Genomic DNA, 26,895 nt, shown 5'->3' on the forward strand with positions numbered 1-26,895 from the left:
CCAGACCTGTGGGCTGGAGCTGCCCGTTTTGGGTTCAATGGTCAGGCCCAGGGTGACGCCTCCATTCAAGGCTTTCTTCAGACTCTCCTTCACCTCCGTCAGCTCCAGTTCCAGATTGACTCGTTCTTCCTCTTTTGATTTGCATTCATCCTCCACTTTCTTAAGTCTCTCTGTCAAAGATGCCTGTGAGCGCTTACCTGGATAAAAAAAACACGGAGAGGTTATAACTGTCGCTTTTCAGGATCCTTTAATGAATAGAAAGTGTAAAAAGCAATTTATTTGAAATAGAAAACTTTAGGAGAATTATAAATGTCTTGTCACGATATGATCAATTTATTTTTGTTTAATGAAAGTATTTATTACCTCAAACCACTGAATGCTATTTTTTTTCTTAATTTGTCATTGACACGTATAGATTCAATCAAAACTGATCCTGCTGATTTCCTCACCTGTGTTGTTCTCTATAGCAGTGCGGAGGTCCTTCCTGTCTTTCTTCAGCTGGGTCAGGCGGTTTCGAATCTCCTGCTTCCTCTTCATCAGCTCGTCCTCTTTCGCTTGGAGTTTCTTGGCATCTGCCTCCACTCTGTTTTTCCCGTACTTATACTGATCCGCACCTGTGAAGGTTAATGGTGCATTATAATCAAACTAAACCATCGTCAGAAAATCTTTCCATTTTTAACTCTTGGATTCAAGTCTTTTCATCGCATTAAAGGCCTCCGAGACCACAAACGCTGATTAAAAGGCAGACAGAATATACAGTATACCACATTCAAATATTTGCGAGTCCACATAAATGGCCACTGGATGGTTAGGATGTCTGTGACAGACTGACTGCCTGTCCGAAACAGAGTTTGGGGTGATTGAGTTTACAAAGGAGCATGACAACAGATCCACTGCTGTCTAACAGCACTGCAATTTCCACATACCGGCATTCTCCACAAATCTGTGTGGCTTCTTTTTCCTTGAAAGAAATTAGTGGTGTAATAGCTAGGATAATGGATGCAGACTTAATGTCTGCTAAGTTTACTTTCAGCCCTATGTCCACTTAAAAAAAAAAGTGAAAGACTCATTTTGAGATCATTAGATGTTACAATCTCTTACTAGAGTTGTTGCGTTTCACTGGAACAGTGCTGCTGATTCCATTGGACTTTTTGGCCTGGTTCTTGTCCAACTTCTGCTTTGCAGCGAACCCATTGGTGATCAGGCCTTTCTTTCCCTTGAGCTGATTGGTTGAAAGAAACATATACAAAAAAGCTGAAACTGATAAGACTTTGATATCGCCACTTCATACAAATAATTTCACATAGGTTAGATCTGCAAACCACACATGTTGCTTGAGGGGACATTTTCTTTTAGTTATACTATAGCTGGCAGCAATCCTTTTTTCTATCCTTGGCCTATAAAATGTAACCCAGAGTGAACTAAGGCTTCAGTAAATCCATTCAAGGCCACGGCCACACAGACATGGATATTATATAGATCAAAAGCATTCATTTCTGGAGCTGGGTGGTCCACAATGCATGCACTATGCTGTGTGTTTATTTCCATTCTGTGTTTGTTAATATTAACCGAAAATACAAATCTGATACAGATATCCATTGTTTGAGATATACTGTGTTAGCCTTGCTTAGTCACCTGGTTAGTGTTAGTATTAGCAGCTGAGGGAGAGAAGGAAGAGGACAGAGATTTGGTGGAGAGCGGTGTGTTGTAATGCCCTGTGGAAGATGACTGCGAGCGGATGGATTTGGGAGAGTAGCGGGCTGCTAGTTTGGGGGAGGGCATGTTTTCATAAAGATCTGTATTCTCATAATGAGACTCTTCATTCCAACGACGGTCCCCTGAAGCTGGGGAGGAGTAGTGCGCATCTGGTACCTTCCGTATCGCAAGCGTGCAAGCAAGAGAAGAGTGATTAGAAATGAAAAAAGTGGATCAGGGACTGAGAGGAGTTAGGTAAGATCAGAAAAGAAGGTTAGAATTGAATGGGTTTAAAGTTTGTTCATTTGCTCACCGATCCATTGATGCAGGGCACATCATCATAATGCAGAGCGACCCCTGTGGGACAGGCGTAACCATTGACTGGGTTATCCAGGTATGGGTTTGGAGAAACTGCACGCTTACTGGTGAAACTGTGAACAAATACATTTATATTTGTAATAATGCATAATCCATTTATGCATTAATTTGCTCTGAAAAGCAGTAAAACAGTAATATTGTGAAGTGTTATTACAATGTAAAATAACTGTTAATACATTTTAAAATGTAATAAAATTTTTGTGATGGCAAAGCTACATTTTCTGCAGGTATTACTGCTCAATAAATTTTTCTTATTATTACTGTTTCTATGTTGAAAACAGTTGCTTCTTAATATGTTTGTGGAAACAGTGATACATTTTTTTCAATATTTATTAATATTAAGTTGTTGTTTAAAAAAAAAGGAACAGCATTTATTTAAAACAGAAATATCTTGAGATCAGAAATGTCTTTAATTTAACTTTTGATCAATTTAATGCATCCTTGCCGAATATAAGTATACATTTCTTGGGAAAAAATTTTTTTTTACTGACCTCAACTTTTCAATGGAACTATACAGATATATAAAATAATTAGTAAATTTATTTTAAATTAAAAATATACAAACAAAAAAATAAAAGTAGTAAATACTACAGATAAAAACAATGAGATTTTTTCTCAAAATAACCTCATTTACAAATACAAGCTACAGATAAATACACAGAATGTAACAAATACAACTATAATATTGTTTTATTTTTATTTATTATATAATAAAAAAACTTAGATCTTGATCTTTTGTTGATTTTGAAAGTCACTTTGGATAAAAGTGTTTGCTAAATGACTACATGTAAAATTCATATAATATATAACATTGCATTAAATAACATATCAAATAAAATATTATATAACATTATATAAAATTAGTTGTATACACATTTAATATTTTTATTTTTGTGCATTAAATATACTGTTGAACAGCAGTGTTATGTTAAATAGATATTTAAATATTTATAAATATGAAGATGCAAATGCAGTGCAGGAACTGATTTAATTTTAATTTATTAAAGAAAAGTGGTAACTTTTATTGTAAGGACCAGTTCTCACTATATACTGGATTCTCACCAAAACGACTGCTTGGCCAGCTGAATGACATTAGCAGTGGTTTCGACATCAATGTAATCGTAGTGCAGTGCAGCAGGATCTGTTGTTGAGCCCGTTTCGGCTAGCAAGACCCCCAACCACCTTCCCATACTCTCAGAGGAGGCGGCCTGACAGGAAAAAGAGCGAGGAAAGATGCAATGAATGAGTGTCAGTGGAATATGAGACAAATAAAGCACTAATCTATGCAATGTCTTCACATGATACAGCAGTGACATCATTACGAAAGCAGGCCAACCAAACCATCCATCTAATCCCTGCTCTGAGGTCCTGTCTCAGACACATTAATTGCCCAGCAAGAGCTGAGGGACTTGGCACGAACCTCCAGAACAGCCACCTCCTGTCCATTGCGCAGCAGACGGAAGGCAAAGGGATGTTTGGAGTCCAGCCCTGGAATGACCTCACACCCCCGCAGCGGCAGAGAGGCCATGTGTGTCTTCAGATCTGCCCGGTCCTTGTGCAGCAACAGCTGGTTGTCTTTTAGCTGGCACCAGCGCTCTCTCCAGCGGTTATTGGACAGCACGTTCAGATAGCCTGTTAATGTAGGATTGGACCGAGTGATTTATATTACAGCCAGCAGACAGACCCACACACATGCAGAAAATGTCTATTAAAAGTACATTAAAAAGTATATAAGTAATATTTTGAAAATAGAATAATTTTCTATTTAAATATTTTAAATATGTAATTTATTCCTGTGAAAGAAAAGCTCCTTTTTCAGCAGCCATTACTCCAGTCTTCAGTGTCACATGATCCTTCAGAAATCATTCTAATGTGCTAAAAAACATTTCTTATTATTATCTATGTTGAAAACTGTTTAGAACATTTTTTTAGGAAACAGTGATACATATATTTTCAGGCTTACGTGCTGAGTAGAAAATTCAAAAGAACATTTATTTAAAATAGCTAACTTTTTTACATTTTTACAAAGATCACATTCCATGAAGATACTTTGTAAATGTCCTACCATAAATATATCAAAACTTAATTTCTGATTAGTAATATGCATTGCTAAGAACTTCATTTGGACAACTTTAAGGTGAGACACTGCAGGCAAAAACACTGTTTTTTCAAGCACCTGTCAATTTTGAGATTTTGGGCTTTTTGGTTTTTCTTAAAGTGCTTTTTCAAACTAGTGGAAGGAAAACATCCAAAAGACACTGTTAAGTGTTTCATTTATAGCACTTTATCTGTTTGTGTCAATAGATTTCAATTTCAACACATATTTTTTCTCAAAATTAGTTTTTTCTTCAACACTGAGCCATAAATCTCCACTTCAGTAGCACTTACGCACACCAAACTTGACATTTTTATTCCTCTCTATATTCTGAAGGTTTTTACAGAGGGATTTGTTCATATATTTTTTCCTTGATTATATACAACATTTTATTCTCCCCAAAATTGTGAAAATATATTGTTTTCTGGCTGTTCAAAGTATTTTTTTAATTATGGAGTGACAAAAAAAGATAACCAGAATTCCCTCTGTAAAAACATTTCACTCTAATATGTCAAAAATATTAAACAAAAATTTTGAAACTGATTTCACCTAGTGTTCAGATTTTTGTACTAGACATTTATGCAAATTAGCACGTATTTAATTAAATAATGCCTCATTTGCATATTTAAACATAAGATTTTTAAAAACTTGTAATACAAAAAATGTTTGCAATTATCAATGTAATCAATCAAGTGGGTAAGTAAGGTGATAACTATTAGTTTTTTTTTTTTTTTGCCCTATTCACCTGCAGTGTCTCGCCTTGTCTTTTTCAATCACTAATTTTAGGACTATCAACCTCTCTCAGGTGATGACAATGGGCAAAATGTTGTATTATGTGATTGAAGAGCAAGACACTCCTTTTTTTGGGTAATGCGTTTAGGTGTCGGAAAAAATATAGATGGAAAAAACTACAGAGTTTTGGCTGCATACCTGAAAGGACGAAAACAATAGGATCTACCTAAAACAGATAAAACTTAATCCTGAAATATGCAATAAAAAAGCCTTGATATTTACTACCTTCACCTGTCATATACAGTAGATATTACAGATTTTATTTAGTGACTGACTTCAGTTACTTGTTCATACATGTATTATTCTTCCTGTTCCTTTATCTATAGGAGAATCTAAAATTAATACTTTTACTCAAATCAAAATAATATTAAAATAAAAACAGTAAACTGTAATGCCATTTCACATTATTAATGTTAGAATCTTACCAACCCCAAATGTTTGGATGGTAATGTATATCAAAACCGCTCACCACACGTGGGGACATCCTCCTCTGCCGATGAGGTCTGTTCATCTGTAGAAGGTTTTTTCTTGCCCAGGCTTATGATTTTAGTGATTTTCTTTCCAGTCACACGTCCCACGGTGCCTTTCTGCTCTGATTTAGAGTTCTTCTTGCCTTTGGCTGCAAAAAAAGGCAAATTAGTGTCAGAGTTTGAAATATATGTATGGGATTTTATCAAGTAATATATTATACAGATATGCTAGTTATCTAGAAAACTGTTGGTGTTGCAACTATAACAAGGGGTGGGTTTGGAAAATATTTTTGGTTGGGAAAAGACTGAATTATGGAAAATGACAAACGACAATCTGTTTTCTTTAAAATGTTAGTAATTTAGGCCAGAGAGTAAGAGGCTGAACTGACAATGACAGGACACGTCTTCAGACTTTTAATACAAATCCTAAACAGTGCGTCAAACCAACTTCATTCTTCTCCAAGTTTTTCGGATACTTTTATCTGAGGAGTGTGGTCTGTGGTTAATGGAATTGTAAGAAACAAAAGATCTAGAAAAAAACTAACTTGAACACTGAAAGTAAAAGCACACACTGTGGAAAACCGTTCAGGTCACGTCCCATTCCAAACCAATGGTGGACGATGTGAGCGAACCAGCAGTTTGGGATCTGGACTGGGTTGAAGTGTGTAAGAAACTACAGCAAAACAAATTACAGGCTTTTCTCCTTTTCAAAAGGCCTACTACAAAAGCAGCTCACAAGCACAAAGAAAACATATAAAGATACAGTGAAACTCTTGCTCTTCTGGCCTGACTTGGTCCAAGCTCCACCGAAGAAGATTACATCTTAGTTGGCGACTCCTTTAATTAAAGCTAAGCCCATCTGAACCCAGAGTCTCTGCACAGCAGCCTCAGGCATGAGGCAAAACCCAGAGCCACAAATGCAAAAACCATTGGCCCTTAAAGGACCTATACAGACATAGTTCATGAGGGAAAATTCTGTGATCAGCGTCTCAGCAGTTACGACAGCTGGAAAGAATATGACGAATCGCATTCATCTGCATGGTTCTTTTTAAATTTGTCTTCCATCTTTCATTAAAGAAGTGTAGTAGATGGCTGCTGGTGTGGTGTAAGGATATCTAAGGTGCCATCAGACAGAGACAGAGGAGATTCATGTTTCTGCTGCCAAGAAAGGCTTCCCAAAATGTAAAACTTTCTCAATACCTTTCCATAACCTTACACTTTTACAGGAATTAATATAAGACAACAGCCTTTGTTTATGCGTAGGTTTATCAGAGGTCAGCTGCCATAACTCATGTGACAGCACAGCAGTTATTGCGGCTTGTGGCTGAGATGCTGAGCTATCAATCATATGTGTTCGCAGATGCACACGTTTTGGATTCCACTCAAATTAGGCAATTCTTCACCAACACGTCTGAGGCAAGGCAGTCTCAAATTGAGAAAAAGAAACATTTCCACAGACCGGAAACAGATGTCTTAAAAAAAGTTAAATCCCAGATCGAGACAGCGTGGTGTAAACACTAGATAAATAATCCTATTAGATTATTTAAGAAGGGTCTCCTTGCCCCGACTTTGCCATTGTTCAAGTCAAATAAACATCCATTTTACGGGATTAAATTTGTTGTTTGTTCTCGGGGGCGCGAGAACTGGAATTGAGAAGCACTGAATTAAACACAATCCTTTATTTTAGACAGACAGCTATAGATAGATTATCTTCTTACCACTTGTTACAGTGTATGTCGCACAATACTCTTCCTTTATATAAAGTAACTCTACATCGTCGTCTCAAATGATATGGACCAAAAAAAAAGGACTGAACATAAAAACTCACCTGGATCTTTGCCATCTGAGATGCCATTTTCATGACAAGGCTCTCCATCTGAACTGGGACGATCGCAGGACAGCTTCTACAAAACAAGAGTTAGGTTACATGCTTGTAGTTACAGAGAAAACACGCATTTCAGCAGAGGACAAACAACAGTGGATTCATTGTTAAATTTAACGATAAATAGTTTATAGACAGACACATTAAATACATAACACACAAAGAGTATAGACAACTAAAGACCATACGCTTAAACCTCTGCAGTCTACCCAAACAAACCTCGAAGCGCATCTGTTTTGCATTAAGTGTGAATAATTAGACTAGGCTCATGCATGCTGTGCCAGTTTAAGAGGTTTGACATTAAACCCCCTTTAGATGTGTCTTAAAAAACAGCACACACACATAACAAGTGCAACATGCGCATGCTGCAAAAATAATGCTGCAGCATAGTGCATATTAAAGAATGTGTTCTAAAAATTGATAAGATCACAGTTCCTCCCACACCTATATAGCCTCGCCAGCAACACATCAACAGCATCCATGGCAAGATGGAATTTGGTACGCATGTGCAGCTTTTATAGCCCTCCATGCCCTGGCAGCAGAGCCACTGTGCAGACACACAGAGAGGAGGCGCCTGTGCAGGGTATTGAGGTGTGGTGAAGCTGGCAAGCTTGCAAACTGCCACACAGTCTCACAAACCTGCATGTAGGTAGACCAGCATGTACTCTGCAGGCATAGTAAATCCACATGCCAACAACCACCCACCTACACACACACACAAAGTACTATACATAAATACATAGAATTATTAATTCACACCTTCTCCAGCTCTGCTTTGTGAACAGGGGAACCAGAGCCAGCTCCATCACAGTCCATCACTCCATTTCCATTAGAGCAGACTTCCTTCATCACCTTAAAGAGACCACAGAACAAAAAGTTGAAATGCAAAATAACAGACAGAAATTTTATATTTCTCAATATCTCATTTTAAAATCGTTCTATTATAGATACTGATCAATATTTCGAAAAAGATGAAATGTTGCCTCACTTTTTGGTTCCCACACCTTTGCCCAATAAACTTCATGACTCTCAAAGATCATTATAACTGATATATTTTTATATCAATGAATACAGGTAGAAAACAAACTACATTAACTAGAGAAATTTCCCTAGACCTATTAAAAAAAAAGAGCAATTTTCTAGTGAATATATTTTTACAATTTGATTTCCAAGACTTCATTATTTCATTAGATTTTATTCTTTTTCATGATTTTTCCAAGTCTTGAAATGTTATTCCATTTCCCATGAGAACCCTTGAATAATCAAAAACTTTCTTTGCTCCCAGTCAAACAGATGTCACAAACTCTCCACCACCTCCACGTTCTGCCATGCACATGCGCTCAAATGGATTGGGCACGTCACATGCAGTTGGATGTGTAGCTGGAAGGCTGTTACATGCGTCATTGCTCTCGTGGCTGTCTATGCGCTGTGCAGTGGCTCTGTGTGAATGAGATATCCAGAGATCTCCAGACTGCACAGACTCCTCGTCGCCACATATGAGCGTGACCTCACATTACCTTGGGGTAATATTCAAAAAAACTCATAACCATTGGTGTCGAGTGAACAAAGAGACGACCTCACCTTTATACACACCCTTGCCAAACCACCCCCATGCCAAAAACCAAAATATAACCAAATATCCTTTTTGTTGAGCTCCTTTGAGCATCGTAACTTGACGCAGCACGTTGGGGTTTGGCAACCGGTTTACATAATTGGGCTCACGGTAAAATTGCAGGCTGTGGTCTCACTCTTTGGCTTTGACTGCAAAGAAATGGGTTTCTGGGATACGCAGTCAAAAAATATTTTGTGCAGTGCTAATGTGCCCTCATTAGCATGAATATTTTCAAATGAAGAGTTAATATAGAGAACTACTGGATAAAAATCCAACAAAGTCAAAGTGAAAGGTCAAACAAATGTTTGCGGACAATCAAACTTTGAGTCGTAATTTAAAACTGCCACAATAGAGAGTGAAGAGAAGCAAAGCCAATGACGAACATTCAGCAAGGGCAGTAATTAACAATTTCACACCAATCAGCACACACACACACCTACACACTCAGTAGCTAATGAAATGCAACCCAACAGAAAGCAGGAAGGGACAAAAGGAGTGAAATTCTCAGGTTACACCTTATTTTAAGGTGTCCTTATTACAGTATAATTATACATTTATGTACTGAGTAATATTAATTAACTACATGTACTTACTATATGATTAGGGTTAGGATTTGGGTTACTCGCATGTAATAATGCATAATTAATAGTTATTATAATATTAAGTACATTTAACATGTGTAACAAGGACACCTTAAAATAAAGTATTACCAATTCTCAACATTGTACATTGGTCATGTTCATTGATACATTCAAAAAGAATGTACTCCATATCTTACCATTCCCGCCCAGGGCAGAGGAGACTCAGATGACAGAAAAGAGAGAAGAAAGAAGAACGAAGAGAAAAAGAAAGACAGGAGGTGGAATTTCCCCAGGCCTGTCCAAAGGATCAGAACAGAGGAGCTACATGGAGAGAACTAATCGATTAAAGACTGGAAGAGAGAGAGAGAACAAAGAGGAGAAAGGTGCAGAGGAGAGATACAACACTAAAAAGAATTAAAAATGAATCATGGAAAACAACAAGCCAACACTTTCAATAAATAAATCATTAGCAAACTGGATAAAGCATTAATGAACCACAGACGCCTCTGGGCTTCTATAATGTTCCTCAATTTCGTTTGAAGACATGAAGTATTCCATTAAAACTTGAAAAAAAGTTTCCTTATCGCCTTATATTCCACTCTTTTTAATACTAATGGCTTCCACATAAACCATTTAGTTCCACTTTTAAAAAGTTTAATTGAATCGGTGCAAAACTGAACACATCTCATCTTCTGAACATTCTAAAGTGTTTCAGTGGATTATTTGTGTTATTAATGATCTAATGTCTACTGGTATCTAATGATTTAATCTTGAAAAAAAAGACAATTAACAAGTAAAAAAAAAAAACACTTTTTAAAGCAATTTCACTTACAAATAGCAATAAATAAGCAAATAAACTTGACTAAAGAGTTTTTACCACTTTTCCAAGACTTTTAAGGTTTCCGTGATTTTCCAAGACTTTTAAGGTTTCCGTGATGTTTCCAGGCCTAGAAAACTATAATTCTATTCAATTTCCCAATGGAACTCTGCGATAGTCAAAAATCAAAAGCTTTATTTGTCTCCAATTAAATAAAAGCCACAAACTTGCCATCTCCACATTTTGCCATGCACACTGTGTACATGAATCTAACACAATGCAGAATGTGGGCATTCACTTTTGCTCTGCTTCAATTGTAACCATTTTTTAAAAGTGCAAATAAACTATTTAATATGAGAGACGTTAGATGCAGAATTGAAAATAGTGGAATTTTCAAGTTTCTTTGGAATAAATCAAATACCAGGTTATTACTGATTTAGAACATGCTTCTTCATATTGGGAATGAGTTGCTGGGTTTACAGTGTGTGCATGAATGAAACGCAATACAACAAATCCCTCCAAGCTAGGGTGGTTTCTGTTTATCCCAAGCAGAAATCAATTCCTTCAGTATGTTTTTAGTACACACGACACCTGACCAAACAGCGCAGAGCTATGCCCCTTTCTCAAACAGCAATTACAGCGGTTGATGCTTTCCCGTGCTGTATATTTGCACAGTCTGATGTCAACACCCACTTGAAGATGCTGTATAGCTCACTGCATGTGCCTTCCTGCCCACAAATCAATATACAGGAGCTCGTTACCACATGGAATCATAGTAAAGGAATGGGAAAATCTATTTTTTTTTGTCTTTATAAATGAGACTGCTGCACGAGTGATGTCTTTATAAACAGTGCCACCAGAGGAGTGATGGACAGCATTGAGTGAAAAGCTATTTTCATCAATCGTCCATTGACTGCAGCCGGTTTTGATGATTTTCGTGCAGTGTACGTTGCTTTCGGGTTATAAAATAGTAGATCCATCACACGAGAGCCCAAAGACTTTCACTAGCACTTTTCACGATGTTTGTAAAAACCAGATGTGGAGGAAAACAGCTTTAAATAGATATAAAACAGACTATCAAAGTAACAAGTTATCAACAAGCACAATCTTCAAGAGTCATTATGATTAAAATCCTTTGAACTTAAAACAGGAAACACTTTTTAGAGTTTAGGCTCACACGAAACTTGCGCATAGAAGTGAAATGAACTGTGGGTTGGTATAAATTATTTAAATATATCAAACAAAGATGTACTTGTATGTATAGTTCTGCGTTTAGGTATGTATAGAGCAACCTGCTTTTAACCCAGATGAACACAAACACTGAACGGCTGGACCTGAGGACTGCTACTGCTGGTTTGTTTAACATCTACGCTGAAAGACGAACATATCCATGTAGTAAATCCATGTAGAAAAACTCGCTGTTTGACAGCTTTTTCATAATTGATCACAATCCTATGAGCCTAGCACTTTTTGAGCTGTCTGATTACCTTTAGCCACTCTTCGGCCTGTTCTTTGCTCTGTACGGCAAGCACCAAAGCATCAGCTCCCTGATGGACGATCTTCAGTTCATGCTTCTTTTTCTTGCCGTCTTTGGGAATGTGTGTGATACTGCAGCCAGACAGGAGGAGCTCCATCTGTGGAGTCTGGTCTTTGGAGGACTTGTAGCACTTAAGGGAAAGAGAGACATATTAGGGAAGCTGTTGAGCTTATAAACATTTTCCTCTGAAATCATTATGTTTACACACTACAAGCTAGGTCAAACCAAGCAGAATAAATTAGAAATAGAGGCAATGGGAGATAAGATGTGCCAGTGGGTAAAACGGGACAGAATTTCAAGTGACCATACGTTTAGGCAAATCTTATACAGCTTCCCGTGATTATGAAATGCACATAAATTAGATAAGGATTTTTAAGTAACAAATGTACTGAACAATTTCAAAGCAAACCTATTCAGAATTAAAAATAGAACTTATGTAGAAAAGTAAATTGTTAGACTAAACATTTAGCATTAATTATTAAATTAAGTATAAGTCTTTACCACTTCCTGGATTGACATTTAACTCTATAAGATTAGGCAGTTTTCATTTATATGCGGTTAGTGTTGATGATGGCATTATTTTTCATATGCATATGCATACATACTGTATGAGATCGCTCGTTGCTGCATCTTCCTGATCTGTGTTTTTTAGCTGCACTTTCAAGACTCATTCAGGAGATGCGTAATAGCACCTCCTAGCGTGTAACAGTGAAAACATGGAAACCTGGAAAATCCTGTGTTTAGCAGGGAAGCATTGTCTCATCAATAAGAGAAAATTCTGTGTTTGGCAGGGAAAGAGTTAATACATTTGGAAATCGTCCCTGAATCAATTTAGATTGATAAGTTATTATATTTCTATGGCCTGTGGTCAGCTGACAGTAGACTTCCTGAAATATAATTTGCAGTCTTTATCTAATTTCTCCTGGCTTAAAGAAATGTAAAATGTGGCACATCTTGCCCCTCTCCCCTCTAGTATGAGTGTCCATCTCTGTGAGTGTGTATCTGCTCACCAACAGTTTGTTGTCCTTTATGACACAGAGCAGTTTGGTCCATTGTCCAAAGCGTTTCTTTCGCAACAGGAACGCACAGATACGTGCGTCTTTCACCAGGTCCATGGAGGCCTCCTCAGATGGCCACTGATGACGCATCTTCTGCCCCTTCCCATCCTCCTCTTCCTCATCGTATGACTCATACGAACTGCTCATGGCATCAGAGTCATAATCTGACAACACAGATGGGATTATTGAAATTGATTGAAAATGCAAAATATTGCTCTCTCTTAGGTCACAGATGCAGCTATGTTACTGTTATTGTTTTAAAAAATAAAATAAATTAATAGTGTGATGTTAAAAACTGTCCTTACTAGAGGTAATGTACTCTGGTGCTTTCCCAGGACCCAGCGGAACGGCTTCCTCATAATATCCTTCAGGAAGAGAGGAGCTTGGCAAAGGAGGAGGCCCATTGTCTGGAGGCTTTTGGGATAGAGGGAAAGAGATGGAGAGAGAAAGTGGTCAGCTCAATCATACAGCCTCCTAGATGAGACTGTTTGTTTCTGCTTTTCCTAGAAATGCGAGGCCAAAAAATATCAGCTTCACTGGCTCCAATAAATGTCTACAGTACAGTTGCGAAACCTCAAAAGCTAACAACATCAAAACAGGCTTTATCCATCTTATCTAAAGTCCATCTTAGAAGTCAAATGTTCATAAGATCTCTAACATCACAGGGAGGCCAACACGAACCAACCGAGGGTGAACATATCAACATCTGTGGCAAGAGTCAAAGTGGAATGTTAACAAACAAAACTGTCAGAAAAAGAGAGTTTTATGGTAAAAGAGCAGCTGGTCATGATGAGTAGAAGAGAGAAAAAGAAGAAAGTGAAAGTACAACACAAACAAATAAAAAAAAATAGGAAACTAGAGCAGAGCGAGCGAGAGATTAGAAAGATGAGAATCAGAAAGCTGGCCAGCAAGTTCTGGAAAAAGAGTTCAGGGATGTTTGCTGTTCTTTATTCCCATCTGGAGGTGCACCATTTGAAGTTTGGGCACCTTACCTAACGCAAGTCGTTTGGCCAGATTTCTCTGTCTGTGTTTAGGCAAAAGCAACTGTAATAAATAAAGCTAATACCTTATGGTCTATCACTCATTTAGCTTGCTGCAATAAAGATTCAGTTCCAAAATCTAATGTGCTGCCTCTGCAGGGAGGATTTTACGTCACCATAGACACTCTCCTGATGCTGAGACTGTACCCAAAGGTAGGTGGTATAATTATACTGCCTTCTAAGATACTTTCATTTGGAAAAATTGCTAGGACAGGGTAGCACTGCATCTATCCTTAGCTGAGAAGCCAATCCTAGAAAGCACTAGAATGAGGTCAGTGGGAAAAAATCCATTCAAGATGGGTTGAAGGTCCAAACTGCATTTTCAATGCAGCTACAAAGGGTGCTCAGCACGTTCCCAGGCAAGGAATTATCTTATCAAGTGAAACGATCTGTCATTTTCTAAAAGAAATAAACATTGATATAATTTATTTATTTTTTTTACCACAAATGCTCTTCTTGAACAAGCTCTGCAATGTGCATGCGCATCTTCATACATTATGTAATCATGTTGGAAAAGTCATCTAAAAAATTTGGACACCACTGAATTCCAGTATATGGAGAAATATCCTGAAATGTTTTCCTCAAAACCCTTAATTTTTTTTTCAACTGAAGAAAGACAGACTTTAACAGCTTGGATGACATGGGGGTGAGTACATCATCATTAATTTTCATTCTGGAGTTGAACTAATCCTTTAACATCTAGTTCTCACTATCAACTAACTACAACATTTGCCTCAATACATTCTTAATTACTGTTAATTACTAGTTAATAAGGCAGTTGTTAATTTTAGGTATTGGTTAGGATTAGGGATGTAGAATATGGAAGAATTTGTGCATTGTAAGTACTATTAAACAGGAAATGTGCTAATAATATGCATGCTAATAAGCAACTAATTAATAAAATAAGTGTTTTCCGAAAAAACTACTGAGGGGAAAAAAAATGTATGAAAGAAAATCTTAATATCTCTATATTCATTTCCATTCTTATTAAAGTTAAAAAGAGTTCTGAAATCTGAAAACTTTTGTTAGTTTTTTACACAAGGACCCTGGAGTCAATGCGTACATTATAGAACCTCATTAGTGTGCGAGTGGGACTGATTGAAAGAGAGAAAACGAGAAAAAGAGCTTGTGTGTATACGAGCAAAAAATGAGCATGCATGTGTGAGTTACAATGTGTTTAAGACCGTCTGATTTGGGCCTGATTTCGGTTGGTTGGGCCCTGCTGGCTGCACATGTGACAGCTTGGTGTTTTCATGACAACACAAGCCCTTCAGAGTCCCCCTCCTTTCCGAGGCTGCATGCAAACAATTATGGTTGATGACAAACTCATATAAACTCTTTTCATTTACCTTTTTCCACCTCTAACCCATGGAAAGTCTGTCTTTATTTCTTTTTCTTTTATTTCAGAACATAGAAAGCATGGTTATTTTCCAGTGCTTTTCAAGTGGGGGAAAATTACAACACATTTCAAGAGACCAAAGGACCAATGATCACATTTGCCACCTGGCCACATTATCACAATATAGTACAATAGTAACACAGAACATAAACGACTATTTACATTAAAAACACTACAAGACGACATGGAAATATACCGTAGGAGGAAAGTTAAAACAGATGGTATGGGCTAAATGCTTTACTCCATTTTTCTTTTTAGGAAGTGACTGTTATGGGACCTTCTATGTTCAGATATTACCAAGAAATATCATACTTTAATGCTTTTTAGACTATTGATGTTGGCTAGAACAGAATGGCCTAAATTTGCTCAAAGTATATTGGCAACAAATACATCAAATTGATTGTGTGTTGGGCTGAACTCAGTATTTATTCTCTACTCTGCTGGTTCCTGAGGGTTTTTTGTTCACATGTGTAATCAAAACTACAATGTGTGTGACCTGGCACATGAGAGAAGGTGTGTTTGACGTCTGAGGTAGAGGACGATACTTTATCTCAGCGCAAGTCGTTACAACTTGGCTTTAGATATAATGAAGACCAGAACATGCAAAATTCCCAGAACATGCTAAATTTCCCTAACACTCAATCTTTGCGGGTAGTTAAAGGTACAGGTTGTAGGACCTGCCAGGACAGGGCGCATTACCAAAACAATAACAATCGAGTGGTTTGATGACGCTAAGGAGGAGCGTGGAATGATGGGATTTGTTGTCTTCTAGTTTTGTAAATGTTACGTTCAATGACATAATTTTCAAACGGGAGTTCAACGATTTGCGCGAGTAGATTACATACAAAGTCAATGCAAAGACACGATCAGCCGTGCTTGGGTCTAGAGATGCGATGCCCCTCGTTGGCATGTATATGCCCCAAAATACTAATCGTTGATCGTTATAGTATACGTTTTCTGTAAAGATGCGAATCAAACCAGCGGCAGACGGTAAACGGTAATAATGAAGCAAGCTAGTTGTTCGCTGGATGCTAGACACTACTTCCGCATTTGTCCATGACAATGTTGTCATGTGGTTTCTACATCAGTAAAGGCAGTAACAAAGGGTAACTAACGTCATTGACAGGCAACTGCACTGCCCCGTATCACTGTTTAGAATGGGAATTTTCTCATGATTTACAAGTAGTTGAAAACATTAGAGATATTGTTAGTAATCAGCTGGACAAAATATATAACACTATCCTAGTGTTTTTTGGATATTTTACTGCAAATATCTTACAAATTGTACCCTTAAGAGTGAACATACTATAAATGTATGTTCAACACAAGACCTGGCTGCACCTTTTTGGTGCAGACTTACTGTATTGGGTCACTACTGCAAACTGATGAAATTAAAAGCTTTAAAACTACTGTAAAACAACTTAAAACTAAGCTGAATGGTTCATGTTGCATACCAGCCAATGAGCTTACTGCTTTACATTTAAATGGCTGGTTAGTGTTCACTAGAACGTTTTGCAGCGTCACCTCGACCTCCCAAGCTCCACCTGTATAGATCTGCTACGGGTTATTATATATGCTATTTGTGCAGCAGCAGTATGTCTTAAATACTCATAGCACCGTATTTGTGTATTTACCATTTATGCAACAGCAATAATCTACAACAACAGCAATAATCAACATTAGTAGCAATTCAGCAGTGAAGCACGTCTATTCCACCAAGAAAAAAACACATTAACACTGTCATTTCCATTACCATGTTGAAATCTTCTGAGAGTTGTCATGATAGACAAGGATGCATTGAATGTATCAAAAGTGACAATAAAGTCATTTAAAATCTTATAAAAGGCTTCTTTTAGAAATAATTTGCTATTCTTTTGAATGGTCAAAGAATCCTAAAAAAAATTTATCACAAAAATATTGTGAAAAATTTTAAGCAGCACAACTTTTTACATTGATAACAATAAGAAATGTTTATTGAGCACAAAATCTGCATAGAATGATTTCTGAAACATTATGTGATGTAATGAAGATTAAAGTTATGTCCGCTGAAATTTCAGTATTGCCATAACATAAGCAAATTAAATTTTAAAAGATAGATTTTAAAACAGAAATCAGTTAATTCACAATATAATAATATTGAATTAATAAATATTTTATCAGCTAAAAGCTTCCTTGGTGAGCATAATTATAAATTTTTTTGAATAAAATATTTTAAAAAATCATACAGACCCTTAATCTTTGAGCGGCAGTGTACTTTGTTGAAAAAAAGTGTTTGAAAAAACAATGAAATATGAAAAACCAAAAGGGCAAAGATCTGTTTTTCTTTTATGGTTGACATTTCCAGTCTGAAAGTTTTCTGAATACAGAAGCGCTATTTATCAGTTCCTTCCGTCCCATCAAGCCATAAACGGCTCAGCTAAACACAGAAGACGGCTGTGTTACTGCCTGTTATGGTTTCAGTTCATCAGGGCATCTAAGCCCAGAGGGAGGACAGAATTCCAGGCAAAAACTGCAGTGTGAAGAGTCTTGCTGAGGCAGCGTTCCGTACCAGAGCTGCTCAAGTATTTTTAGGCATAGTTCCACCTCTGGTCAGAGCTAGAAATCTGTATGGAGCATATCTGAACCTACAGAAAAAGTGCACTTGCACCTATTCATGCAACATCTAGCAACATCTAGTCTGTGCTTATGTATAAAGGTATGTACTTGACCTAGATTTAAAAAATGAGCTTCAAACTTCATTTCACACTTCCTTTCCAGACCATTTCACCTCATAACATAGAGTATAGAGTTATTATGCACTCCGTGATAAGAGTGAGTGTTAACAGACATCTGGGCCTGTCTGGGTCTATTGTATTGGGAATGCTGTGCGGGGTAGCCAGAAAAATGCACTCAATCTGACAATACTTCAGTCATTTACCTTGTTTGGCTGCCTTGATATGCAGTGTACATTTGAACACTATTCATGCACAGCAACTCGACTAACTCCGCGGAGTTAATTTTGTGATGTTTTTGTCTCCACAAACAGTTTTCCATGTGTTTTTAAGAGAATCTTTTCGTTCTTGACTGTTTCTTCGCAGAAACTTTCCAGCAGTCCCACAAAAAAAAAAAAAAAACAGCCAAATAACGGAAAGCTCATTTTCCCGAATGAAGTGACTATATAAACTGTCACTTGCTATAACCCATAAAAGATGTTCGGAGGGGTAGAAATCACCATCTGTATTGGTGTTTCTATGGCAACGGACAAAATGCATTGTTGTGCATGAATCATAATTCATTTTCCTCCTTTTGTCCATGACACAATGAGGGATTAGGTCATTGCATTCCAGGCTGCGGTTAACCCTCCTTAAAAGGGAGGTGGGGGGATACAGTAGAGCCCTTTCCTTTAGCACAACTGAATCTTGGGATTTCCATCATCTGCCATTGTGGGACTAGAAAGAGAGAACACAGATCCTAAAGTACCCGATTTTATGATAGACTCTAGTCATCAACAGTCACTGTTACAGCATTTTAAGCAGAGAAACTTCATTTAACTTTGGGAGATTCAATGAGAACGAGATGGAGGGGAAACATGAAGAGAGGAGCTAAAAATAGCCTTAAAAAATGTGATTTTTTTTTTTTACTCCCTCTTGGGCTACAAAGAGCAGACAGATAATGAGTTTGTCTGCGTCTGTGTTCATTAATGTGACATTGTGTGTTGGGGTGCAGTAGGGGGATGCTGGTGGGGAGGAGCAGAAGCCAACATCAACACAGATGGAAGTCATCATTGTCCCAGCGGAGTCTGCTATGGCTTCCCCATATTATTTTACACACATATTCTCTCTGCTAAGCTACGAGCAGCAGGATGTAATTCGGTGACTGCAGAACGTGTACCAGGGTCTTACCCCCTCCACGACAGAATCCACAAATGTTTATTGATACATGACAGTGCTGTCTTTAAACGCACTGTGCACAATGGGATGGGAGGTTGTGTCACATCTTTTATTATTATTTATGTATTTTCCGCTTCTCAGCACCAGGTTTTTAAGATGGAGTGTTTAAAAACACACCTCAAGACAAGGTTCTGTTCCATTCGATTGCATTACCTCTAGCTTGTTTAGAAAGGAAGAACATGCCCTGTAACAGCACTCAATATTGACACGAAGGAAAGTATTGGGATTTGTTTTTTGACACGCCAACTTAAAGAGATGATAAGAATATTGACTTGATTGAACTTTCAAGACCAAAGTGATAACTAGACAGGCACCAACTTAACTGACAATAAATATACTTACGGTTTGTTTCTGTTGTGTTGGGCTAATTTGATTGTGTTGCAACTTGTTTCCATTGTGTTGCGACTTGTTTCTGTGCGCTAATTTCGTTGTTTTATATTAATTTTGCTGGGTTGTTGCCTGTTTCCGTTTAGTTCTGCTAATTTTGTTGTGTTGTGGCTCGTTTCCGTTATGTTGTGCTTATTTCATTGAGTTGCTGCTTGTTTCCACTGCATTGCAACTTCTTTAAGTTGTGTACTTAAACAAGCTTGTTTCAATTGTTTTGTGCTAATTTAATTGTGTTGTGGCTTGTTTCCATTGTGCCAACTGTGTCGTGTTGTGGCTTGTTTCAATTGTGTTGTGCTAATTTCATTGTGCTACAGCTTGTTTCTGTTGTGTTGATTTTGTTGTGTTGCGACTTGTTTCCTTGGTGTTGTATGAGATTTTGTGTGTTGTGCACTACTGGGCCACTGTACACCACAGTATTGATAACTACTGCTGAATCCCCTCCTAAAATACAAATCAAATTAACTGGATCTTGGAAACGACGCCGTCTGCCACTGTGTGTAGAAAGAGAAACTGTCAGTTCAAAAGTAACAGAACCTCACATTATGTTGGGCTTTTATCACTGGCACAGCATTTTGTGTGAAGACACTTCATGTAACTTTGGTGTACTTTTATATGTATAGTGTGTTTTAATTGAATGTCACATTGGAAAAAAGTAGCGTTTTCATCACTGAATATCGCTGTCACAAGAAGACTTACAAGAAGACTATTGAAAGGACACAGACAAAACTGTGCATGCATGTGCAGTAAGCATAACCTTCCCTTGTCTCTAAGTAATAGTCACTATTACTTCAAAGAACTAAATTAGCGCCTAGAAAGCTATGCATCAACGAAAAGTCAAAAATTCCTCCCCTGGGTTCATTATAGTATATGTACAGGGAAGATATGCCGTGAATGTGCTGCCAAACATTCAGAAACCCAAAGCCACAGAGTTCAATTCAACACAAACACACACACAAGCACAGAAAATCTCCAGACGTGATTCTTCCCCTTGCATACTGTGGCGTCTGCTGTCCTGTCCACGGACCTACCTCACCACCCACATGCCCAGCTTCAGTCTTTTTCTTCAATCTCTCCCACTGTGGTTTTGACCACTCACAAGGGCCACAGAAAGCTTTAGTCAAACACACACACACTGAACGTGCAGAGTTAAGTCTGGCAGGAATATGACAAGGAGTCAGTTTATAAACCTGGCTCACTGACGCAATACTAAATCATCACATAGCTGGGGAGAGAGAGAGAGAGAGTGAGAGAGAAAGAGAAGAGGATGGAGTAGAGGGTGTGGTTGATGGAGAACAGGAATAAGAAAAAGTAAACAGTGCAATGGAAAAAAAACTTTATGTTCTGCTTTTCCTCGGGCAGGTTTTGCAAAGGCACAGGTCCGACCTTGGACTGTAGTAAATGGATTTTTCTCTCCCCTCATCTATCCCACAAATCCCTGCCCCCTCACACCTTCCGGGAACGGGAACAGCCGCCCCCTCACACAGACTGGGGTGATGCACGAATGGCTGAGGTAGGAAAGGATGTTTCTAATTATACTGTAAAGTACTGAGTGCATAAAGGGTGGACTGTAAAACAAGGTGCTGGGATGTGTGCACTTGAGAATGACCAGCCACGACCCATGAACACCTGCCATTTATCACAAGCATCTGCTGCTTCCCTCAAACAAAGATGATTGTTACTCTTGTCACACACATGAGAGCACATGATGGCATAATGTGTTTCGCGTGTGACGGATGAGACCACATCAGGGTCCTGTGACAGAAAGCAAACTGATGTGAACACTTCCTGCTGCTGTTTTACAGAGCTCTTAAAAAACACTGAACACTTCACAAAAAGAGACCATCAAACCACCAGCCAGTGGCATTCAGGGGTTCAGACGACATAACTTCCAAATATAGGACAACACTATTTTTGTTTCTGGACTACGAGGAATGCTAAAACAAACTGAGAAAAGCCTAAACTCACTGTAAAGAAACCAAAGTTTTCCTTGTTGACCTTTAGTTTAGTAGGACTGGGCGATATATTGAATATTCATCAACATGATTTCATTCACAGTTTCAATGTATTACTTTTATTGACAGTAAATTCTTGACATCTATTCATTGTAATAATATACACATCTTACCATCCAGGGGTGAGGAATCTCTGGTAGGGGCATCTGAGGAGGAGCCGGGAGAGAGGTGTGTATCTCTGTCTTACATGAGGGCTCTGAGAGAGATAAAAAAACATTCACATAACTGAGAAAAAGATTAAAAATAGTGTGAATAGTTCAGCTGAGGTCAAAGGTTAAATGAGTAGCCAAAGGGGGTTTGGACTCACCTCTAGTTGCTAGTACTCTGTGCAGGATGTTTAATATTTGCTGTTTCTTCTCTCTCACTCCAGCAGTTAAATACTCTCTGTCCAACAACTCCAGAAAGACCCGCAACTCTGCCAACAACTCCTCCATCGCTGAAAAAACAAAAAAAACACATACAGTCAGATGTTCAAAAAGCACAATAGGAGCTTCTGAAGACGAACTATCAAGTTTGTTTCAGCAAAACTTCTGCATTGTTGATTTTCTCATATTGCCACTGTAAAGAAGTGCCACGGGCTTCTCTGCAATGAGATGTTGGCTGGCATCTGGAAAAAGCAGTGAATTATGGGTATCTGTTGGCTCGGCACCTGAGGAATATCAAAGGCTATCAAATGTGAATTGCAGCCCTGGAAAATCAGAGGTCTATAAAACAGCATTACAATGGGCTCAGGCCCATACAAACACATAGCTGAAGGTTTACATAAGACTGAGGGCTGGAGGGGGGAGGACGGCTGCTGTAGGGACAGTTTCTTGACGTAAAACAGAGAATAGAGCTCACTGATTATAGTGTGCTATGAAATGAAGTGTGCATAGCAAATGGACTGTGTCACTGTATGACCGCTGGTCTAGATTCAGGATTGCACTTTTCCAGATTGGCTATAGTTCATGTGAATGCAGGTATCTGTCCCTCAAGATTGCAGTTCTAAGTGATAAACACCACACAAATTTAAAGTTGGAGTGTTTGTGTCCATTCTTGTTTTAAAGGGATACATAAGACAGTCACTCCTAAAGCTTTTTCTTTGCATCATAGTTAAACTAATTGGCTGAGCACTGATTGATTTAGGAAGACATTAGGGTGCCCTTACGTAAGGACATCTAATTTAATCAGTGGAATCTTGTTGATTTGCCAGATAATTCAAATCACATGTTCTCGTGTCTAACCGAATAGACATTTTCTTGTTTGCACTTGAACTGCTCCTCAGTTATGCTGTCTGTAATCTACTATCACACTTCAATAGGACAGAACACTGAAATACTCATTAAAACACTTTTATAGAGGGTTTTTTTGTCCAAAATTGCTTGATATGATCTTATAAATACACATGAATTCTACTGCACACCCTGTTTTAGTAGCAATTTCAAAATCTCAATTTAAATCATAAATTAAGCAAAGATTAAAATGAAAAATATTTTGCAAGATTAGTATAGCAATAGACAATCATTATAATAAAAAATAATAAAAAATCTTTTAATAATTCTGGAATCGTACATACTGTATATATATAATAACTGCGGTAAAATGTAAACAATTTTTTTAAGTATCTTTTTTAACTGTTTTGATTAATCTTAGATCTCATATTTCTGTCTATGATGAAAAATCCAATAAGCTTATACCATTTCCAGTTGTTCCTCTATCATTCCCTGTCGCACAGCTTGCACATGTCAGAGTGAATAAAGCTAATGAAGCACTTTCATTGATGGTGGCCAAACAACATGAAAGGAAATACACTTTAAAAACCAACCAAGCAAACCAAATCGCTGTATTAAAGAGCACCAAGTGCCACACAAAAATGAGGACCACCTTCAAACTATGCTTAGGGGCAGAGTCAGGGAAGAGAGAAAGAGAGAGAGAAAGGAAAAGGGGAAAACTTTAAACAATCACAACCACCCACGATCACAAATCTCTGACTCTGATTCTTCTTCATTCACATAGTCTCGATTGACTAACCCTAGTGTAAACAAAGCTAAATGATGAAAGATAGTAAGCAATGCATCCAAACAGCCCATCTTTAAAATAGAGACATGCCTCCAACCAAGGTTTGACAAATTAGGTACATATTAACAGATCCCAACCAAAGAGGCAAGCAAAATAAGATTTTACAGAGAACTTCTTGTCTTGTTTTACAAATACCTGCCAAAACGAGCTGAAAAAGGCTGACGCCATGCCAGAAAGGGTTTCAACAGACAAAGCAGATTTTAATTCAGTGTTGACAGAGAGAAAATAATGAATGGTATTCGGTTTGGTGGTTGTCTAGGACCAGTTTGACAAGTTGACCCAGTGAACTTTAAGAATAAACAACACTCACAGTCTCTCCAGAACAAAACTCACATTACTCTACTATTCCGACCCAAATTCAATAACACAGAGGGATGTGGTCTGTAAAAGCAATTGTGATGCTGCCATCATGCAAAATTTGTGTGCTGCTGATGCAGTATGTGTGTACATTTGCGTAGGTGTCTATGTATATGTGGTTATGGTCTACCACCCAGGCCGCGCTGAGAAGCAACAACATCCTTGAAATTCACAGTCGGAAATGCGTGTGTGTGTGTGTGTGTGTGTGTATATGCGTGCAGATTACAGAGTACCTTTCTCTCTGTGCTGTCATTCTATCCGACTCTTCCGTCAGATCTTAAAGCAGTTCTCTTTAATGAACCGTTCGAATCCATATGTTCACACATGATCTTTGACCTACCATATATATAATCAGGCACTAACCCATGCCAAGTTTCTGCGGAGCACCCACCATTCCACATCCTTCACTCACTCTCCTGCCTTCTTTTATCTCTCTCACTCCATTTCTATTTCCATACTGTGCCAAGATGCTATTCATTTTTCTCACTTGTCACTTCAGAAGAGGAAAGATACGACAGCTGACAATAAACCTTTGAAAAAAAGAAGATAACAAACAACCTCTTTTGCTTTGGTTAAGAAATCTGCCAAGAACATAAACGTGAACCTCTCGCTCGTCTGTCCTCCCTTTCTGAAGGAGGCCGACCTGTAATCCAGCGCATTGCTTCTCTTTCATGTCTGCTGACAGGATCCAGGCAGAGAGCAGGTGACGACTGAGATACAACACAAGCTCTTCATACTCCGATCAGGTCTTACACACCGAACTGCTTGGGAAGAGGAATAGATGGATGGAAGGAGGGACAGATAAAAAGAAAAGCATGCTGTTTTCTCTTATAACACTTTAAGAGTCATTTTCTATTCTAAATAACTTCTATCTGCCTGAAATCTCCCAAATAAACTTCAAATCAGTAATAAAATGTGACAATACATAAAAACTGAAATTTCACATGTAAATATTATGATTATGCTTTAAATATAAACGTTTACACATCTTAATAATTATTTCCATCGTTAAGAAAGTGGGTGTTGTCACACAACATGATATTTTACAAGCTGATCTACATAAATAAAAAAATTAAAGCTTTCAAACAACTGCAACTGTAAAACAGTACAATAGCAGAACCGATTATTGTTTCTCGTTGTAATGTATTTTTAATAAATAGATGCAAAATAAAAATGTACATTATGTTTTTGACTTGCATCTGTTTAAGATTAAACAAACTCTATCAATAAGCTGATTGGCTCTTTAAGTTAAAGACTGGACAGCCACCATATTGAGAGTTATAATTTCTCTCATTGTTTTTTCTATGAGTCGTCATGTGTTCATATCTCTAGGAACCCAAAATATCAATATAGGTTATAAACTATGTATAGAATCTCTCAAAGATCTGAGAGGCACTTGGGTGCCTGTAACAAAACTTTTGGCAGCTGGGAATAAGGCAGCTACTAGTCTGTGGTTTGTGAAATTAGGCTCCTTTACAATTTGGCCTCATCATGGTTACCGCACACTACCCCAGGCCAGGGCACACCAGAGCACCACTCTGCTACACATGCCTGGAAAACAGCAGAAAACTACAGGATAGAAGAAAATATTGAACAGATGCTCCACTGTCCCCCTAATGATGGGCTTCAATACCAGCATCTGTGTAGCCACATATATCAAACGCAACGGGATCATCAATAAGAGATTTTCTTAGTTGTGTGATTACATTCATCTCTGTGTTTGATTATATGTGTACACTATCCATATGTGTTAACATGAACATATGAGAAAAATACTGAGGTTTCAATTATGAAAGGATGGTTTAGAATATATGTCCATAAATGCTACTTGTGTGTTTATGAGAAATGCCTGAGAAACTAAGCAGAGAAGTGTTGCGTCCACTTTTTATGTGTGTATTTATGAATGCTCACCAGCATTTGTGTATTTGCCTTCCAACGATGACTTCAGTACTTAGGCTTAATTATAGCGTATTTATGAGTTTAGCATGTACAGGATGATGATGTAGCCTAAGCCTATCATCCAATATATTATTATGGGGGAAAAATGTAAATAATTGGTGATGTAATTTTGCAGAAAATGAAAAATCATGAAAAGAGGCAACCTACTTGTCTCTTGATGTCATCTGTTTTTTTGCAGAATATGTACACTATCGTTAAAATGTTTGGGGTAAGCATTTTATTTATTTATTTATATGAAATGGAAAAATGCATTAAATTAACCAAAAGTAAAAGTAAAGATTTTCACATTTCAAATAAGTTCAGTTCTTTCTTTTCAAAGAATCCAGATTTTAAAAAAGTATAATTAAAATATTGAGCTGCACGACTCTATTTAACATTGATAATAAGAATAAATGTGTTGAGCTTCAAATCAGCATGTTGGAATGATGGTCGCACTTTATTTTAAGGTCCAATTCTCACTATTAACTAACCATTAACTATCACTTTTGCCTTAATTAACTCCTAATTTGCTGCTTATTAATAGTTTATAAGGTAGTTGTTAAGTTAAGGGTATTTTTGTAGGATTATGGATGTCATGCATTATATGTACTTTATAAGCACTAATAAACAGCCAATATGTTAATAATAGGCATGCTAATAAGCAACTAGTTATTAGTGAGAATTGTACCCTATACTAAAGTGTTACCAGAATGATTTATGAAGGATCATTTGTGACTGAAGACTAGAGTATAGGCTGCTGAAAATTCAGCTTTGACACATAGAAATAAATGGCTTAATATATACATTTTAAATACAGCTATTAAAAATCATAGTAATATTTCACAGTGTTGTTTTTGC

The 26,895-nt window shown here is 37.6% G+C and overlaps 1 protein-coding gene across 4 annotated transcripts in view; it reads right to left on the reverse strand.

Annotated features, from left to right (window-relative positions):
* Window positions 1-26,895, reverse strand: part of LOC127969419 (actin filament-associated protein 1) — a 46,016-nt gene that overhangs the window by 2,127 nt on the left and 16,994 nt on the right. For 2 of the 4 annotated variants that reach the window (XM_052571343.1, XM_052571342.1), the window contains exons 2-16: window positions 21,992-22,120; window positions 21,798-21,880; window positions 13,223-13,331; window positions 12,870-13,081; window positions 11,810-11,989; window positions 8,072-8,164; window positions 7,259-7,334; window positions 5,430-5,579; window positions 3,494-3,705; window positions 3,136-3,281; window positions 2,009-2,126; window positions 1,636-1,872; window positions 1,102-1,222; window positions 450-614; window positions 7-197 (exon numbers count right to left, since the gene is read on the reverse strand). In XM_052571343.1, the coding sequence (XP_052427303.1) occupies window positions 7-197; window positions 450-614; window positions 1,102-1,222; window positions 1,636-1,872; window positions 2,009-2,126; window positions 3,136-3,281; window positions 3,494-3,705; window positions 5,430-5,579; window positions 7,259-7,334; window positions 8,072-8,164; window positions 11,810-11,989; window positions 12,870-13,081; window positions 13,223-13,331; window positions 21,798-21,880; window positions 21,992-22,120 (2,222 nt within the window). The remainder of the gene's footprint in view (window positions 1-6; window positions 198-449; window positions 615-1,101; window positions 1,223-1,635; window positions 1,873-2,008; window positions 2,127-3,135; window positions 3,282-3,493; window positions 3,706-5,429; window positions 5,580-7,258; window positions 7,335-8,071; window positions 8,165-11,809; window positions 11,990-12,869; window positions 13,082-13,222; window positions 13,332-21,797; window positions 21,881-21,991; window positions 22,121-26,895) is intronic. The other 2 variants (XM_052571345.1, XM_052571344.1) reach the window with 1 other exon arrangement.

This window comes from Carassius gibelio, chromosome B12 (genome assembly GCF_023724105.1).
Source record: "Carassius gibelio isolate Cgi1373 ecotype wild population from Czech Republic chromosome B12, carGib1.2-hapl.c, whole genome shotgun sequence".
Taxonomy (NCBI): Eukaryota; Metazoa; Chordata; class Actinopteri; order Cypriniformes; family Cyprinidae; genus Carassius; species Carassius gibelio.